General features: G+C 40.0%; 1 protein-coding gene across 1 annotated transcript; it reads right to left on the reverse strand.

The window, feature by feature from the left end:
- Window positions 1-71: 71 nt before the first annotated feature.
- On the reverse strand, window positions 72-18,044 carry erbb3a (erb-b2 receptor tyrosine kinase 3a). The gene is made up of 28 exons (XM_072684640.1): window positions 17,892-18,044; window positions 15,786-15,972; window positions 14,110-14,235; window positions 13,317-13,379; window positions 13,028-13,146; window positions 12,658-12,799; window positions 12,288-12,401; window positions 12,021-12,138; window positions 11,599-11,672; window positions 11,427-11,517; window positions 11,120-11,137; window positions 9,385-9,602; window positions 8,416-8,548; window positions 8,004-8,097; window positions 6,637-6,794; window positions 6,363-6,416; window positions 6,119-6,260; window positions 5,786-5,905; window positions 5,560-5,658; window positions 5,242-5,427; window positions 4,441-4,596; window positions 4,244-4,319; window positions 3,861-4,007; window positions 3,679-3,776; window positions 3,201-3,386; window positions 2,971-3,039; window positions 2,574-2,856; window positions 72-1,815 (listed from the first exon to the last, which is right to left on the reverse strand). The coding sequence occupies exons 1-28, from the start codon at window positions 18,042-18,044 to the stop codon at window positions 1,013-1,015; spliced, it is 4,227 nt and encodes a 1,408-aa protein (XP_072540741.1). The 3' UTR covers window positions 72-1,012.
- Window positions 18,045-19,470: the final 1,426 nt, after the last annotated feature.

Consider the following 19,470-nt stretch of genomic DNA (forward strand, 5'->3'; position numbering starts at 1 on the left):
ACAGAATGTATTATTAAAATATAGAATTTTAATAATAAAATGACCATTTAACCATTTAAGCTCGCAACATTTTTCACAAAAAAAAAAGAAAATCATGTATGAGACAAAAACAAAAAATACATCACCACAAAAACATACAGGTTATGAAACTTACATTAACATAAATGAGGAAATAGATGACTTGCTCTGATAAGATGAACGAAAGCTTGAAGCTTGTTAACTGGCCATTTCATTTGAAATATCGTCCCTTAAGAAATTCCTTCCATCTTGGACATTGTTACACAGATATAGGAAACATTTCCAAAAAAAGTATGAGAGAGAAAAACATCCATTTGTGTTCAGATCAACTCAAGTTGACTATTAAAGCTGCTTGTGACAGTGCTGTTGCTACTGTAAGCCATGTGGCTAACGTGAATATTTAGGAAAACCTGAATATCAATACCTTGTATAAAAATAGTGTTAAAACAAAAATCCCTGAAAATTTGTTAGAAATTTACAGAATGCAAGCTGCCGTGCTGTGATGTGGAAGGCTGAATAAAAACCTGTAACAGACATACTGATTTACAAATGTTTCTGAAAAAAAATCTTCCTTTATATGTCCTCTTTATATGTTTCACAAAAATGGAAACTGATTTGTGTTGTGAGGATGTGAAATATTGACTGAAATCTATACACGTTTAAACACAATCATCAGTATAGTTCCTGTAATAGCTCATTAACTGGCACGACTGTCCTTCACCATGTTTTAAGAAAAGAAAGGATATATTTAAAATAAACAGCTTGTGTATGTAGATGTCCTTTTCAGGACTTGCATTCGCATACATTACGGTCTTTATTGCCCAGACTGATTTTGTCCAGGTCATGTGCAGTGCTTCATTGATTGCTACTTCTGCTAAGTCAGTGCTGAGTTTTCCTTTTTGCTGGATTTTATTCTGCATTTTGTTCCAGTCCTCTTTGATACATCACTCTTACATTAAGTTCATTCACACCCTCCCTGCCCCTCTCTCCTGCTCTATGTACTCACAGCATTTGCTTTAGAATACATTCGACTGTGCCAGTAGTCAGGATTGTCGAAGCACCTGTCTCCACTCTCATTGTCCACACCCACTCCCGCACGCACTTTAACATATGGGGCAATTCCGGAGCTGGGCTGCCCCCCTGCTTCTCGACCCCCTTCCTGCTGTAGGTTTTGGTACTCAGCCCCTGAGTTTCCCCCTACAGCCAGCGAGTCCATCTCCTCGTATTCATACACCTCTCCGTCCCCACCAATCAGGCCCTGCAGCATCAGTGAGCGCCTTAGCTTGGGTTGAGGGTTTGTGTATTGATACTCTTCCTCTCCATCTGCCTCCAGGTGCATATCTGCTCTCAGGTGGTTAGCTCTGAGTGGATTGCTTTGTGCTGCAGCTCCTGCAGCTCCTGCACTGCTGCGAATGTCCATATACTCATACTGAAGCTCCTGGTCCAGGTCGGCCTCGGCATACTCCGCTTCACTGGACAGCAGCTCTGCATCGCTGCGGCTTCTCTCGTCCAAGGACGACTGAGACGCCCCTCCACTGCTTTCGGAGTCCTCCATAGATGATCTCTTATTTGGATGACTGGCACCACACATGGGATTGGAGGTAGAACTGCATTTTGATGTTCGCTGGCAGCAGTTTCGTTTCTGGCCTTGGACGTGTCTGAGAGGTATGCTCTGATTGTTCATGTACTCATAATCCTCCTCAGCACTGTCATGTTCCTCTAACAGTTCACGTGAATGACCCTTTGACAACCTTTTATGGGGCAGCATAACACGGGGAGCCATGGAAAGCATTGAGTCTGAATGGAGAAAGAAGGAAATGAAAATATATTCAGAATACTTAAATGCAGATTTTCAAAATCAGGTTTATTCAACCTACCTCAAATGTTGAGCTATAAATGAACAAGCTATGAATATGTAATGTGTCTGAAGTGTGATTTTATAGTTGTACAGATGTAGCAAGTAAAAATGACTGTCTATCCACCAATTAGCATGTATCTGCACGTCTAAATTATCACACACTTAATTCAAACCATGTCAAGATGTTACGTAATTACAAAAAGATTATTATTAGGAAGGCCTGTATGGAGGTGAAATAATGGTGTAAGGAATGTTTTCCTGGCACACTTTGGGGACACCAATCAATCACTGCTTGATACCACAGCCCGTTTGAGTACTGTTGCTGACCATGGGTATCTCTTTGCCGCCACAATTTACCCATCTTCTAATGGCTACTTCCACCTGACATGATGTTACATCATGTCACAAAGCAAAAGTCACTCCAAACTGGCTTAATGAACATGACAATGAGTTCAGTGTTCCTCAGTGGCCTTCCCCTTTCACCAGGTCTAAATCCATTTGAACACCTTTGGGATGTGGTAGAACAGGAGATTTGCAGCAATAAAAAGCTCCTGAAAAATGTGCAGGAACTGAGTAATGTCAACATGGACCAGAATCTCAAAGGGTCCATAGTTTTGTTCTTTTTATTTGACTCAAATTTGAACACAGTTAATGCTCAAACACAATGACACACAAACAGCATTTATTTGTCACATACCTCTTTCTGGACTATCACATAGTCCTGGCAGCACATATCCATTTTGGTCTTCTTCTCCCTCTGTACACGGAGAGGGCGTATCAGGGATAGGTGTGTCTGGAGGACCTGATAGGCTGTCTCTCTGAGACATGTAGGCACTGTCCTCTCGATGCCGTGCTCTTCTCAGACTGACAACCAATGCACAGTCTTCATTCATCTCCATTTCTACCACAGTGCCCCGTCCCTCTGAGCTTTCAGAGACTGTCCGAGCAGAGTTGAGACGTGACCGTGGCGACCACATCGTCTGCAGCAAGACATGAAGAGCAACATACTGAGTAACAGTAGCACATCAATATCATGACAGATTGGTTTTTGTTTTTTGTACAGTGATACAACACTGCCCTAGGTTAAGACATACATGCATGGAGCCCTCCACACTTGGGGTCATTGGCAAATAACCAGCAGGACTGGACGGCAGGAGAGTTGCCTATGGGAAATAAAAACGGTAACAAGGAAACATAGTAAGGAAATATATCTTCAAGAGTTCATCACACTATTTCACAGCCACTTTTAACATCATGTTTTCACCCCATCCACTTGACAGGGCATCTGACTATGGTTTCCCATTTTAATCCAGTGGGCTCTCACCCTGTGGGTATCCAAACGCAATCTAGAGTGACTCCTTGATGGAGTGAGGTACACAGGCGGTGTGTCCATGCCATCTTCCAATGCCTCATCTTCTTGGTCCTCCAGCCCTACACCCAGAATGTCCATCTCTGTCCCACGCTGATGTGCATCATCAGAGGCTGGATCGGGAGTTGTGCACTCTCCCTGCTGATGATAATTAAAACACTTTTTTAGATTTATAGCCCGCTATCTCTTATTTTTTTATAGCTGTCTACTTGTGGTGTTATGTAAAGTAATCTTCTCAGCACACTGACTGTGTGCAGGCTGTAAATCAAACACAGGCATACATACTGACCAATTAGAATGGCTTATTATTATAAACACAAGTCTTAACAACAAAAAACAAAACAACAACAAAAAAAAAACAGAATTCATATTGAAAAATGTTTTGTTTTGTTGCACAAATTTTGTCTCGAATTAGTAAAAATCACCCACTTACTTTGATGACAAGATATCGGGGTGGGTCTCGAGCCATACGAGTGAATTCATTGGCTAGCTCTTTGAAGGTTGGCCGAACATTCTCATCGATCATCCAGCCTGCCAGGAGAATGGACTAGATTAGGGTTTCTGCTCTCAAGTGGTTCAATATCCTAAAGTGTTGAAAAGACTGAGTGGACTCACATTTCACCATGACCATGTACACGTCTATTGTACAGATTTGAGGCTGAGAGAGACGTTCGCCCTTCTCAAGCACCTCTGGAACTTCCTGGGGTCTCATGGTAGCATAAGGTTCTGCCCCATATGACATCATCTCCCAGACTGTCACACCTACACAGAGAGAATTTCAGCCATTAATAATGTTGGCTTTCTGACTGCCTGAGTGCCATTAACATTACCTGAATATTGCATGATGAATGGACCAATAGAAATGGTCCATAATTACTTGCTAAAGATTCATTTTTCCATTGACTTCTATTGACTTCTATCCAAGAGTTTTTACCTTCCAGTAAAGTTTCCATATTAGAAGTATGAGGTTTTTGTGTGACATATATACATATACTCACCATAGCTCCACACGTCACTCTGATGTGTATATCTGCGAAACAAAATACTCTCAAGAGCCATCCACTTGATTGGTCTCTGGAAAGAAACATAAAATCAGAAATGGGTCCAACAAAACTAAATCCAAATGGTCATTGTTGACAGGCTCATTCATAAGTGAGAACCCTTTCTTCTGAGGCGTTTTCGGGCTCTTGTTCACCTTGACTTCATTGTAGAAATATTTCTTGTCATCTGGGTAGAGCAGGTCAGCGATTCCATAGTCAGCAATTTGGACCATATAGTCACTCTTTAGAAGGACGTTCCGAGCAGCTAAATTCCTATGTACTATCCTCTGCTCCTCAAGATAATACATACCCTGAGACAGTGAGAGAAAGAAATGGAGACAGAGACAAAAAAAGTAGTAGAGACAGGGTGATTAAGAAGGTCATAGAAACACAGATGAGACAAACCAAAAAAACTAAAACACATTTAAAGAAATGTACAAGAATATATAAAAAAATTAACCTAGCCAGTCACATACATTAGATGGACAAAAGTATTGGACACCTGTTTATTTATTGTTTTTCCGAAATCAAGGGTATTAAAAGCAGTATGCTGCGTTTGTTGGAGTAACTGTCTCTACTGTCCAGGGAAGGCTTTCTACTAGAGTTTAGAGCACTCCTGTGAAAGTTTCATTACATTTAGTGACAAGAGTGTTAGTGAGGTGGGATGTTGGATGATCACGACCCCAACTCATCCCCAACTCTCCAACTCATCCCAAAAGCATTGGATGAAAACAGTTCCACTGCTCTACAGCTCAATGCTGGGGTGCTTTATGTCCCTCTAGTCCATGCCTGGCATTAGACATGGTGCCAATAGGTTAATGTTTATCTGCTCCAAAGAGTCCTATTCTACCGGCAATTCTTCTCTACAGGGACTAGACAAATTGTGTGCATTTGTACACCCGTGTCAGCAATGGATGCAACTTAAAGTAGCTGAAATAATTTCACAGATAACTTACCTTAGCAATCTGCACACACCAGTTGAGCAGCCTCTGTGGGTCGAGGCTGTTCCTCTGCTGCCTGATGTGTTCCAATAAAGACCCATGAGGGTTGAGCAGGGTGACTAGTTGTAAAGAGGCACCGGGACAGATGCCCAAGAGCCGAAAAATGTAGGGATGGTCCAAACTCCCCATCGCCAACATGTGCTATAAGACAAAAGACATTGCTACTTGTGAGTGACTGTTATTTCTTATGAATAGGTATAAAATAAGCATGTGACTTAATAGCTGTTGGGCTGTTGGGATGCATGTACATCCGCATGTATGTGTATGTCTTACATCAGTAACTTCATGGAAAGTCTGGCGTCCAGTCCGATCCTGAATAGTTTTTATGGCCACTGGGATCTTTACTGTGTCTCCTTCTGGAATCCACACACCCTTTGAGAGAGAGAGAGATAGAGAGATGAAATGTAAGTTGGAGAAGATATCAGAACTTTCTGTACAGAAATGATGCTGCACTGTGTCAGAATGTTTTTGGATTCCTTTGCTGTAATTATATTAGTACCTTGTGGACAGTGCCAAAGACGCCAGATCCCAGAAGTTTGATCTTCCGTAGTTCAGATGCTCTGAAGAGTCGAGCATGAACTTTTGTGCCTTTTTCTCCAGGATCCAATGGCTCAAAACTCTAGATATTTACATACAACACACACATAAGTATGTAAACCCACAAGCCCAAGAATAAACCATTAGATAGGCCATTCAATTTTATTACAGGTTTAATTCCATTAAATGTTCATAGTGATTTCTCTATTTAAAAAAAATGTGCACTATATTTATTGCTTACTTGACCTCTCAATATTTCATAATGAACAAAAGACACATGTAAATACAGGCATACCTCTCCACTCTGAAGGTATCGGCGCATGGCACGTTTGCGTCGGATGGCGAGACTGCGGCGATAGAGAACAGTCATAACAAACACAGAGCATCCGACCAACCCTGCTGCTATAACGCCCAACACAATCGCTGTCACAGGCAATCTGTTTAACACACACACATGCACACACCAGCATGAGAACAACACCCATGTACACCAAACTGCAATGTAATTCTGCTTATATCCAGCAGAGGGATATCCTCACCCAGGCACATTCCTGGAGGACTCCACACAGTCTCTCAAACCTGGCCCAGTGCACCTACAACACACAGACACCCATCAGTGGTGAAATTGTCAATATTTAAATCATTAGCCTATATAATGTCACTAGGGCAACTACCGCAAGCTGTAATGTCATTACATACATGCACAACTCTTGTTGGTTGTATTTTTACTTCTTGGGTTTGTGATATCCGGGACACTATATATAAAGGTGGGGGCTACATTTCCCTTTTGATGGTGTGGTGTGTATATCTCACCCGTGGGTACAGTTGGCATGGCAGGGCAGGCATTTGCGTTGGGCATTGGGATATTTGTAGATGACTAGTCCTTTTTCTCCCATAACTCCCTCTGGGCATGAGGAGACACAGTGTGGCCCATCCTGCAGCCTCAAACATTCCACACACTGATCCACCCCCTACAGAAACAGTAAAGATGCAAGTTTGTAAAATATTTCACATATTACAGGACAATAACAAAACCCTGCACATAACAACTGGGGTTACACATATACTTCACATATACACTAATCGCTCACTTTATCGCCTAAGACACAGCACTGTCGTATAGGAGCTAAAATCAACATGATTTTACACTGACTCCAGATACAGTTGATCAGCCAAGACATGTTTTGTCACGACTGTGGGTGAATTTTTGTTGTCTTCAAAAAGATAAAGGCTTTTTGTAAAGACCAATTACAAAGGTATCATGATGCTGCACTATGATTGTGAACAGTTCTAATATGAATATGTTTGCTTAAAATATATTCAATGTAATTCAGTGCTCGAACTGGGCAGTACCAGCACATCTGCATTTTCGACACACCTCCGGGAATTTTTCCTGCGTACTGGGATTTCTCACAAGCTGCCGGTACATAAATGTGTCAAATGAATTGCAAAGAAATAAATGTGTCTGTTCAATCATGTGAGATTAAACAGACACGATTAATCTTTTTAGAGGTGTCCCCCCTTCTCACCTCCACTATTGTTCCACATGTACACACATATACACCAGGTGGGACAACAGAAGCAGAGCCAATCTGAATTTCTACTTCTGGGGGCCGGACAACAGAGTCAAACTCGGATGCAGAGTCAGTGAAACTGAGTTCTAAATCAGAGCTGCAGCTCATTAATATAAAATGTAAAAGTTAACCACAAGCTAATATAAATACACTTGTTCCACACTGTGTGGAATGTACTAAATGTCAGTCACAGTGATTTATTTTTGTTGCTAAGATAGAACCTGATGTTTGTTAGAAATTGTTAGCTAGCATAGTTAGAGAACTGTGTGAATTCCGAAGGGTGTAAACGAACACTGAACACTGACTCTGTTCATGAACAGGTTTATTGGGAATAAAAAAGAGACTGACTGCAGCCTAAAAATGCCTAAACACAAATCAGTTATAGAACACTTTTTATAGGCACGTTTTTGTTTCACTTCCTGTAATAAATATATCTTCATATGCAAGGTAAGATGTGTGGTCCTGCTATATTTTTTAAAACTGACACTAACATTATGGCTAAAAAACAGAGAAGAGAAAACAAAGGTGCAAGAGAAAGGGGAAGAGCGAGAAACAGAGAGAAAGAATAAAAAGAAAGGGAAAGAAGCAAAGAGAAGCCACACTTACCGGCCCTCGGCATGTCATTCTGTTCTCCTGCACCGCACACTCTGAGTGGCACAGCATACACTTTCCATTTGGCCCTGCAAACTCTCGTCTCTCACTGTTGTAAGAAACAAACACACCTCCTCATGAACAATTTTGTAATTTTACAAATGTTCATTTAAAATACTCAACACACATGATGAGTGATAGCATTTTTATTAAGGTTTGTTACTGAAGAGTGTTTATTTTCCAATAGCTACTTCTCTGAATTCTACACATCTAGGTTCGACCCGCACTTTAACTACAGTTAAGTGTGAAGGAAAAGAAAAGAAACATGTATTTCCTACAATCTTGTGGGCATTCAGTCCCCACAAAGAGAGCAAACAGAGTGCAAACATACACCCTCACCAACCCACACACGCACACTTGTACTGACCCTTCCAGGAAGTTGCAATGCGGTACACAGGTTCCTCCTCTGCTAAATTTCTTGCAGGACAAACACTGATCTGGCCCTGGACCCCAACAGCCATCAGACGAACACAGTGGATCACACACATGGCCTTCTTTGACTGAGTCACACAGACACACACACAAACATTATGGTCACTCCAAAGGTTTCACAAGTTTGACAACCTTCACAACTGATCAATACTAGACTTATTTGTGCGCATTCATGTTGTTATTCAAATCAAGTAAGCAACCCCTACATCCTTAAAAATAAAGGAGCTACAAAGGGGTTTTGGAACGATGCCACAAGAACAATAACTTGTGGTTCCATGGAGTACCATCTTTATGGAATCAGAATTAGTATCTTAATATTGGTAAAGAAGCTCTATTACAAACATTTTTTCTTCTATGGCATCGTTAGAATAATCATTTTCAGCATCTTTATTTTCAGGAACGCAGCTGAATCCATTGCGAAACAAGAATTTTTTTGTTTTTCACAGAAAATAAATAAATAAATAAATATTTTTTATGTATTTATTTATTAATGAGGTCAAACCATCGTAGTCATAGTAGCTTGGAAGAGTGATGACTTTGTGGCTGGAATCATCATAAACTAAACTCTGTTCCTGTTTGTTTAAACTCCATATGGTGGTTTGAAAGTGGTTATTCAAACTGTGGGTCAGGACTCTTCAGTGGGTTGCAGTGTCATAAGGAAGCATCAGTGCTTTTGGTTTGGTTTTAGAGGAACAGAGAATAATGAAGAGTGTTTTAGATCTGTAGTATTGAGCACAAAGCACTTCTGTTTTATCAGTGGGGCATTTTGTACTGAATGTGCACAACAACCAAGCCCCTCTGTGTTTGAAGTGCAGTTATTAAGTGATACACTTAGCCAACTACTGCTTGACGCGAGCTAACTGTCACATGGTACTTAAAATACTGTGCAATCACACAAACTTACTACACTCTTCCTTAAGGTGGTTCTCCTTGATGTCAAGGCTTTCCTGTTGACGCTGGGCTCGTGGTCCAGTCCCAAACAGACGTGTCCAGTTGACGGTGTGGTGGTAGCAGAGCTGACTGTTTCCAGTGATATAAATGCCTCCATCATTGATTTTCTTCAGGGACCGCAGCCCTAAAGACTTCAGTGTGGGAATTCTCATCACCAGCAGAGCGTAGCCCCTGACAGAGACACAGGGTTGAGTAGAATGTATTTAATCTGAATTATAAGTAATATTCTTTTAGATTGAACAGACACCTCAGCAAGCCAGGAAATATTATCAGAAGTACAGAATAGTACCATACCATCACCATACCGGGTTCACAATTTGATAGTCCCACAATATATTGAATGAAGAAAAATACTAACTCTATCTACATTGTTGCCTAATCTAAAGTTGGGATGTGGTAGGAGTGTTGGGAATGACAGAAACACACAAAAATATAAAGTCAGGCCAACTTAAAATGATGACGTAACTGACTGGAGCATTTTGTTAAGCTGAGCTAACTCAATTTAACTTAGTCAAAAGTTCTCCCACATTTTTCGTCCTGCATTTCAGTTTGGTCAACAATATCTCAAAAATACTAGTAAATGATCAGCAGCTGGAAAATATGTCCCCTCCCTCCAATTCTTTACATTGGGGGAAGCTTCTTATTCTTAGACTCCTGACCATGGAGGGCAGCAGTATTGATTGGATTTGAACTTATGATCTCTTATGGGCTCTTGACAAGCAGACAGTTATACAGCTGTTCCACAGTAGAGTTTTTCCTGTGTTCAAGAAAGAACAGAAAGGTACATTTACTAAGAACTGGCACAACAGCCTGACTGCCTGCTCATCAAGTGTGACGAGATACAAGTTCAAATCTCAGCGAGAGATCAGCACTCCACTGCCTCATGCCTCCAAGTCTAGGGACATCATGAGATAGCAGGAAGTTTTTACCATGTACAAGGTGTAACAAAGTGTACAGCTTGAGGAGGAAGAACACAGACTAAACCTTACACAATATTGAATCAATTTCAGATGCAGCTTGTTTACTAATGCTTTTAACTGCAGTGTACCAAACAATGACATGCAAAATTAAAAAGGTAACTTGTAATCAGTAAGACATCTAAGACATCCCCTAAAGGGAAAATGTTTGACTAAACTAAATTAAGGTAACTTCTAATCAGTTACAGTATCATTTTGAGTTGGCCTGACTTTACAGTGCGTGTTGGAATGGGTCGTTAATTGGTGCTGGCTGTTCAAACAACTGTTTGAAGGTTGTCATTGGTTGTCACTGTTTGAAACATTGTCATGTTTTTTGCTTTGCAATATCATGATTTTCAATCTTGTCACACATCTACTTAACACCACCAAAAGCATTTTCAAAAAAGACATAAATGAAGTGAGCCTTAAGCACATTTTTACTGATTACATTTTCAACCCCTAGGAGGCCTGTGGGCCTTATGCGTTGTCTACATTCAGTAGTAATGTCATCTTTTGGAACCAAAAGTTAAAATTTTGCCACATTTAAATAATCTCTACAGTAACTCAAACCAAACATGGAAAGTGCACACAATGTAAAAAGAAGCTGGTAATTTTAAATGGCATACAAATGGAAAGGTTTTTGTATGGCACCAGTGCAATGATTTAACTGCCTTATAACAAACACAAAAAGTTAATAAGGTGATGTAAGTTAGTAAGGGTATGGAATCCTACCTTTTGGAGGCCACTCCTCTGATGGGGGGAAACAATGAAGCACAGACAAGGGAATATAGGGAGATGAAGAGGGATATTGACAGGGTAGACATTTAATATGTGAAGCAATTTTAAATAAACAAAAGCTAATAAGCTTTGACAGTAATTATTTTACATTACGCACATAAAGCTCTATATAAATGTGTTATTTAGCATGCTGGTGTTAAAGCATGCACACTCAATATATGGGCAATATATGAGGTGACACAATGACACAAATGGACTCCTACTTACAAACACACAGATCATAGGCCACAGCTGCTCTTACCTGTAATGAGATCGGCCTTGTATGGTTGTCAGGCTGGAGAAGACTGACAGATCTTTCATTTCCTCAGGCCATGACTGAATGCTAAGAAAATCTGGCAACCGCACAAATAAGGGTCATATACTGTAGACAGTGCAAAAAGATGTAAGCTATTTTTTCAAATGTAATAATTTACCTGTAATTTCCCTGACAGTGTTGAAGATTTTGAGCTTCTTGGGGTCAAGAGCTGATATGTTGTTATATGGATCACTGTGGGTTAGAAAGGAACTGTTACTTGTATTGTCACAAAACCCTTGATCAACATCATTTCTTATACATCAAGATAAAGTTCAATATGTAAAATACAGGCTATTATAACGTCTAACCTTACAATTCATGTACAGTACAAAATGTTTTTAAACAAAATACATCATTCCACACAACCATTTTTACATCTACTTTATAAAAGTACACGTATTGCTATGTCTTATTTAACAAAATACATCCATTCATACATTTGTTTCAATAAAATACGTTTCTAATTTATGCAGTGGAAATCTTCATAATGTACGGGTAAGGTAGGCCTGTCACAGAAAGCAGTGCCAGTCCTCTACTCACCCACTAATGCCTGTAATGAGGAAGTGGAGACTGCCCTGAATTTTAGTGCAGTTTATAAAACTGTCTATGTTTTTGGAGTCCACTGTCTGCCTGTTGGGTGCCCCAGTACCATCACACACTAGAGAGACAGGTATATGGAGAGAGAGGGAGACATAGAGAGACAACATGAAACAGTGTAGTACATTAACTTAACATAAACATTAAATAATACATGTGAGTCTTAAGTTAGTGGAAGTGTATGAGCATGCATGCAAATGTATGCATTACCTTTAGGACACAGGCCACCACACGGTTCACACCTTTTCACCCCTTTCTTGTCTACCTCTGTTTTATCTAAAGGGCAGCTGCTAACACATGAGCTTCCATCCACCACAAAGTTAGCTACAAGAGAGAAACCACATACGTCATGAAATCTTGCATGTCTTACAGTTTAAATGTAAATAAACAAACAAATAACATATATTAATAAATAAAGAAATTAATTAAATTAACACACTAAACCTAACACATTTCAACACACTTAAACAGTATTCAATTCAATTCACTTAAAAAAAATGTTTTTAAGAGCTTTTTTTAAAAAAGTTTTCTGGTAACTTCTGGAACAAGATCAACTGAAAAGGTAGGAAAGCTGACTCACTTGGGCACTGGGCCACACAGACTGAGCCGTACTGATACTTCGCATTGGGGTTTGGCTCCAGTTTAAACGTCACTTTATTATATATCAGACCCTGAGGACACTGAGGCACGCAGGAACCAGAGTCATTGAAGTTTCTACAGGCCTGCAAACAACCACACAGATATATTACTTTCAATAGTAGTCTGCAACACATATGACTATCATTATCACTAGCATTACTAACTCTTCACTAAACTAGGTGTGTGATCGACTATAAAGAGTGCAATGGTCTCCCAGGGCCGAGCTGAAAACACTGACTCATTCACAGGATTACAATCTGCAATACCATAGGTAAAATCTGTGTGTGTGTGCATGACTGTGTGGAACTCACAAAGCAGTTAGTATCCAGCTGTCCAGTGCAGCCTCCAGCACACTCGATATGGCAACATTCACTAGGGTTCCTTCCAAAACAGCGGCCATTACACTGAGGTGCACACACCGTCTTAGTCACTAAGACAGATGAAGAGACTGGTAAATGTGTGCTGTTGTTAGACTGTGTATGTGTCAGTGATATACGTGTGTTGGAGAGCATAGAAGAGAGAGAGAGAGAGAGAGAGAGAGAGAGAGAGAGAAAGAGAGAGAGAGAGATCATTGGATGTGTGTTTGTGTAAAAAACTCACAGGTCTGACAGTCGTTTATCTTTGGTCCCCAGCAAGGACCAACACAAGACTCATGACATTGCTCTAAATGAAACAGAACATCAAGATTTTTAAATAAATTAAGTGGTAACATCATTAATTTCATGTATGTATGTAATCTGTGAGATTTTACATGTTGATCTGTATGTCTACTGTAAGTGTATACTTTAAATTGAACACATAGCCTGGATTGAAACAACATTGTTATGTGACTCAAAAACAATAATAGCTTAGCTCTTGCTCGTGCCCAGTAGAAAGATTCGGAATAGAGGAGCTCCACTGACTTTAATGGCAATCTCTTACACTACATGGGCAAAAGTATTGGGACACTTGCTCATTCATTGTTTCTTCTGAAATCTATTTTATTTTAGCCTGCTTTGGTTGGGGTAACTGTCTCCACTGTCCAGGAAAGGCTTTCTACTAGATTTTGGAGCATTGCTGTGTGGATTTGCATTCAAGATAATTACACAACAAGAGAATTTGTGAGGTCAGGATGTTGGATAATCAACACCCCACCTCACCTCCAACTCCCCAACTCATCCCAAAAGTACTGTATGGAACAACATTATTTTAGAGAACACAGTTTCACTGCTACACAACTCAATGCTGGTGGGCTTTATACCACTCTAGCCCATGCCTGGTATTGTGTGTGCATTTGCACATCTATGTCAGCAATGGGTGCAGCTTGAAGTAGCTTAAAACATTTAGAGCGGAACAGAAGGGCTGTGACAAACATATATATAAACCTAATAACACAGATCAAGATGTCACTCACGGTCAGGTCCGTTGTCGTTGATGATAACCTCAGTCCCGCTGTCCTTCACAATGTCTAGCCAATTGATCTTTGGTGCGTAGCTCAGGAATTTATTCTGAATGATCTGCACTCCGCCTTCCAGAATTTCTGCACATACACACACACACACACACACAGACACACAGACACACCCTATTGTTAAAACAAGCAACTGAACTTTGGGATTAATCTTAAATTACACTGCATTTATGCTGTCCTGCAAAAAACTCCAAAGTGGCAACTTTACTTTTTGGAGCATTTCCATTGGTCCATTTATCATTTTGACTCAATATAAAGATTAACTGCTAATTTATAGATGTCTACGCTGTCTAATCAGTGAATCCAATCGCCATCTGCAATGTCAGTCTCCCAGGATGATCTTGTGGAACAGATGATATTTTGTCAACCTTTTGGATGAGTTTGGATGAGCAATACAGCAATGTTTGTAATCCAGAACTAATTATACAACATCAGTACCTGACCCCAGTAAAGGTCGTGAGGCCGAGGGCCATTAAATCCTCGCAGTAATGCTCTAACATGTAGTGTAAATTTTCAAAGATACTTTCAGAAGAGTATAGACTGTTTATGGCTGATATGACAGTTTTTAGAGAAAACACTAGATGTGCAAGTGTCTGTCCCGTGGCTAGTGCAGCTTCCGTGGCATTGAAGATAAACAGTTTGTCCAGTCAGTTTATGCTAGTAATTCACTACAAGTTGTTAATTTTTGCAGAGTTTTCTCTGGAAAATGTCAAAAATGGAGATGTTTTTGGTGTATGTATATACAGGCATAGTATATTGTCCCTGTCATAAAAAGCAATCCTTTATTACTGTTTTTGCAGATTTTTTATTATTTTTTTATTTTTACATTGTTTCAAATCATGATAAATTTTCCGCTCCTGAAGGCTTTTTTGTGCCTATAAAGTTGTCATGTTGGAGATACTAGGTAATAGGTACCAGATACTGATACTATATAAACCAGCTCATATAAAATCAGTATCCTAGGACTAAGATCTCACAGAGATCATCCTGGGAGACTGACATTGCAGATGGCGATTGGATTCACTGATTAGACAGCGTAGACATCTATAAATTAGCAGTTAATCTTTATATTGAGTCAAAATGATAACTAGACACTAGACACTAGACAAGTTTAAATTAGGATGCACTACTACCCCAAATACACCCACGCACCCCCACACACAAACCCATATACCCTGAGAGACAGAAACTGAAGCAGGCACAGGCATGCCCGTGTGCAACTGTCTGTCTGGCGGTTAACTGTCGCACATACCTACTGTAACACGTACACTGGACTACACATGACAGTACAGCTCAGATTTCACTATGAACAGTGTGAACTCCTTCATAGGAAAAAGTGTTTCACTTCACATGTACAGATTTGTAAAATAATCACACACACACATACACTTAAGGTTTCTGTCCGCTGACTTTCTCACTCCCATTTGGTGCCACACCCTCAGAGTGTCCTGTCACTATGGATACAGTGGGGGAAGCAGGCTTTGTGTGTTGAATGCATTGTTTGAAAAAGGAGTTGGGAAATGTGTGTCTTGCGTGAGGCATGGAAAGAAATTTGGTGGAGGTCCTGTGAGTGAGTGTACCTATGAGAGAATGTCTGTGTTTGTGTGTGTGTGTAATACCTGTCAGATGTGTAAGGCCAAGCTCTTTCAGACCATGTCCTCCATCCTTCTGGTAGTTAACGAGAATGGCAAGAGCGAAGCGATCTTCATACAAAGACGTCCCTCTGATCACACGCATGTTCTCCAATGGTAGGTACTTGAACTGGTTTATAGCTATTAAGACATAGCCTGTGACCTCACGAATAGACTGGAGAGAGAGAGAGAGAGAGAGAGAGAGGGGGGGGGACAAAGCCAACGAGAGAGAGAGAGAGAGAGAGAGAGAGAGAATAAAGTCAGAGTTCAGTGGTTATTGTAAATAATAAATAATACCAAGCGAAACCTTTCTTTTATCCTGTAGGCTTACGGGAGGAAACCCATGAGGAACTTGAGCTAAGGCTGGGTAAGAAGTTGCTCATTGTATGAGACTGAGACGATGACATCATCCCAACAGACATGATAAGCAACCAGTTCACCACTAAAAACACTTATTTAGCCTGGGGTAATACGGAGGCCTAACAAAAGCCTCCTTTTTAAACACATACATTTTGTCCTCCTCCCACTTTTATTGCCTGTTTACACAAACAATTCTTAAATACAGTATCTGTACTAACTGATATTGTTTTTAATGTGGCACCGGTGTTCAGTTGCTCAATCATGATTACGGTGTCCAGTATTCATTGTCTTTATCAAACAAAGCACTATTTAAACTTTTGGTGCTACATATTAATTTCCGGTAGATGTTCAAGCTTCTGTATCAGAGCCTGGATATAGCTAAGCTTTAAGAGATTTAAGCTTGAAGATCCTGATAGCCTAGTTTAATAAGCATTCAGTTATTCATATCAATATACATATTTTTAAATACATTTTTACCCAATTTTCCTCCCCAATTTTACATAACCAATTATGAGACACTGGGAGGGTGAGGACTGGCACATGCCTCCTCTGACACATGTACAACCAGTCACTGCCTCTTTTTTAACTGCCACAGATACATCACCAGGCAACCAGTGTGCTTGGAGAAAAGCGTCGCATACCCAACTCTGATGCACTGGCCATCTACCCACCCAAAGACAGCAAGGCCAATGGTGCTCTTCCAGGCTCTGGTTGCTGATGACAGGCAACATTACCCGGGATTCAAACTGGCGATAGAATCATGGTGGTAGCTTGTGTACTTAATATATTAATATATAACCATATATCAATATACTCCTACTCTTGCAATGTTTTGTGTGGAAAAGCATTAAAGTGAAGAAAGTTAAACAAACTGTTGATTTCCCCTCCCTCTTTCTATTCTGGCTCTCCATCAGGAATTACAAGTGGAAATTTTTATTACCTTATAAATGTGTGAAAAGGGCAGTTTGAGTCAGTGATTGAGATTCAGAAATGATCTGGTATACTGTATTAAACTCAGACAGAATACCAAGACATGTTTCTGAGGGAACAGGAAGGTATGAGGTATCTCTAAGCCAGAGGACTGTTTTCTTTCGATGAGAGGTGGGGTTGGTGAGAAGGAGAGATGAAATTTAGCTTTTGATTCACCATGCTCTGGAAAGTTCAGGCCTAGAAGGTAAATATCCACTCAAGGATTTTGTTCCAAATGCAGTAGGGCTGATTTTTGCCTTCTGAACCTGAATTGTCCATCTCTACCTATATGCTTATTAATAATGCTCATAAATTAATAAACCATTTTGATTATTGTGAGGTAATTCAGAAGCGTATGGGAAACATTATTATATGACATTAATTAGCAAAAAAAATACATTTTCACTTCAGGATATAAGTGGAATGGCCTCTCCTGATCTGTTTTTCTCTTTCTCTACTGCACTCATAAGTAACATTGGTAACTTTACAGAAAAAAATGCATTTTAATATACATTAATGTAAAAAAATCCAAACGATTTGGAAATGCAGCAACTGCAGCTTTTAAATGAATATGTGAATAAGTTTGAGATTGTTATTTTGAGGTTGACAGTGAAACCGTATGATGCAAGTGAGGCAACGTTTCCTTTAAATGGCAGGTAAATGTTAGGGCTTAGTTTTCATTACTTTATGAAATTAGACCAGGTGGCTCTTTCGGACAATAACTCTTTTCTCTCTCACACACACACATACACACACGTCTCCCACCTGCAGGAAGGAGAAGTCGCGATAATGCTCCATGTGAGTGATTTCAAGGTTGCCCATGACGATCTGGCAGTTTGTGTACATCTCCTTCATCCGCTGGTACTGCACCTCCGTACTGCCCGTCACACTCAGCATGTTATGAGTGCCTGAACACATTGCTGCAGAGAAGACAGAGACAGAGAGGATTATCAGCAAGACAGATGGCCATTATCATGCAGAAAGAGAGAGAGAGAGACATCAGGAGAGGGAGGCCTTTCCACTTTGCTATTCAAATCTGCATTTTCATAGGGATTCACAGGAGATCAAAATAAGCCTCAGACAGAAGTTCTGCAGCACTGAAAACAACAACATATTTCTCCTGCTTAAACAACATTTCTCAAAACCAGTTATGGACCTTCTGTTTCTTTTTGAGCTTTCATGATTTCCTGATTATAAACAACAGCTTTCCAGGAAGAAACTGGATTCATAGTCATAAGATTAAAGTCCCGGTTAAACGGTAGAGTGCACTCAGCATGTTCACCTTGGCTGAAAGTCAAGTCAGAGAGAGAAACACACACACAAACACAGAGTTGAGACACAGCAAAAACAGACGACAGGTGGAATTTACTTCAGTACTATTACGTCCATTAAAATCGACTGCATTAATCAAATCTCTCAAACAGCTCAATTAAGCCAAATCAATTCAATCCGTCATTTTTCAGTTGCTCTGCATTTCAGCTATTTCAGCTGAGGGTGAACTGAACTGCTCAACCCCAATCAGCCCAGAACAACACTCTCCCACATCGGTGATGGCTTTGCAGTTAGTTATAGGTTATCAGCTGTCACTGAGGTTCTGTACTGAGATAAGGGTGTTGAAATGGCGCACTAATCAGTGTGTGTATGGGTAGGTCTGTTAGGGAACAAAATGACTTCTTTAATTCTGTCTTCCAGAAATATCACGCAGGTGCGGAGACTACACCGTGCACGCACACACTCTTTTTATCTGTCTTTATCTGGTGACCATCAGCGCTGGCTTTAAGCATGTTCTAAACTACAGTTTGTGTATGTGTGTGCATTTAAGGGGTCTTTACAGCAAGTCCTTTAAGAGATCAGCTGCATCTTTCTTCTCAAATAAAACATCGTAAAGTTTTAATCGTATTTGAACAGGTTCAACATGATTAAATAATTAAACCTCTGAAACTGCAGAAACTGGTAGAGATAAAAACGTGGTGTAATGTAATATAAATTATTTCTTAATTGCAGCTCGTTTAATATGCAAAGCGTTTAAACTTTAAATAAATGCCACATTTGGGTTTGTGCGTAAAAGATGAGATATTTTATGATGGCTTGAATTTGATGACTTTATATCGACTTCTATTGGAAGTAAAGATGTTCTTTCCATCTTCTGTAAAGCTGACATTTGAAAGATACAAGGTTTTGGCATGATAGCAACTTTATGAACGTTGAACATTAATGATTTTGCAGGCATGATTTGATGTCTTTGTTAACTGCAACACTATCTTATACTGGATTTTATATTTTGAGAAGAATGTTAGGTCCTGGAGTGTGTAAAGGACAGAGACTTTGCCTTACAGGCAGTGTT

The sequence above is a fragment of the Salminus brasiliensis genome, chromosome 7, assembly GCF_030463535.1.
Source record: "Salminus brasiliensis chromosome 7, fSalBra1.hap2, whole genome shotgun sequence".
Lineage (NCBI taxonomy): Eukaryota > Metazoa > Chordata > Actinopteri > Characiformes > Bryconidae > Salminus > Salminus brasiliensis.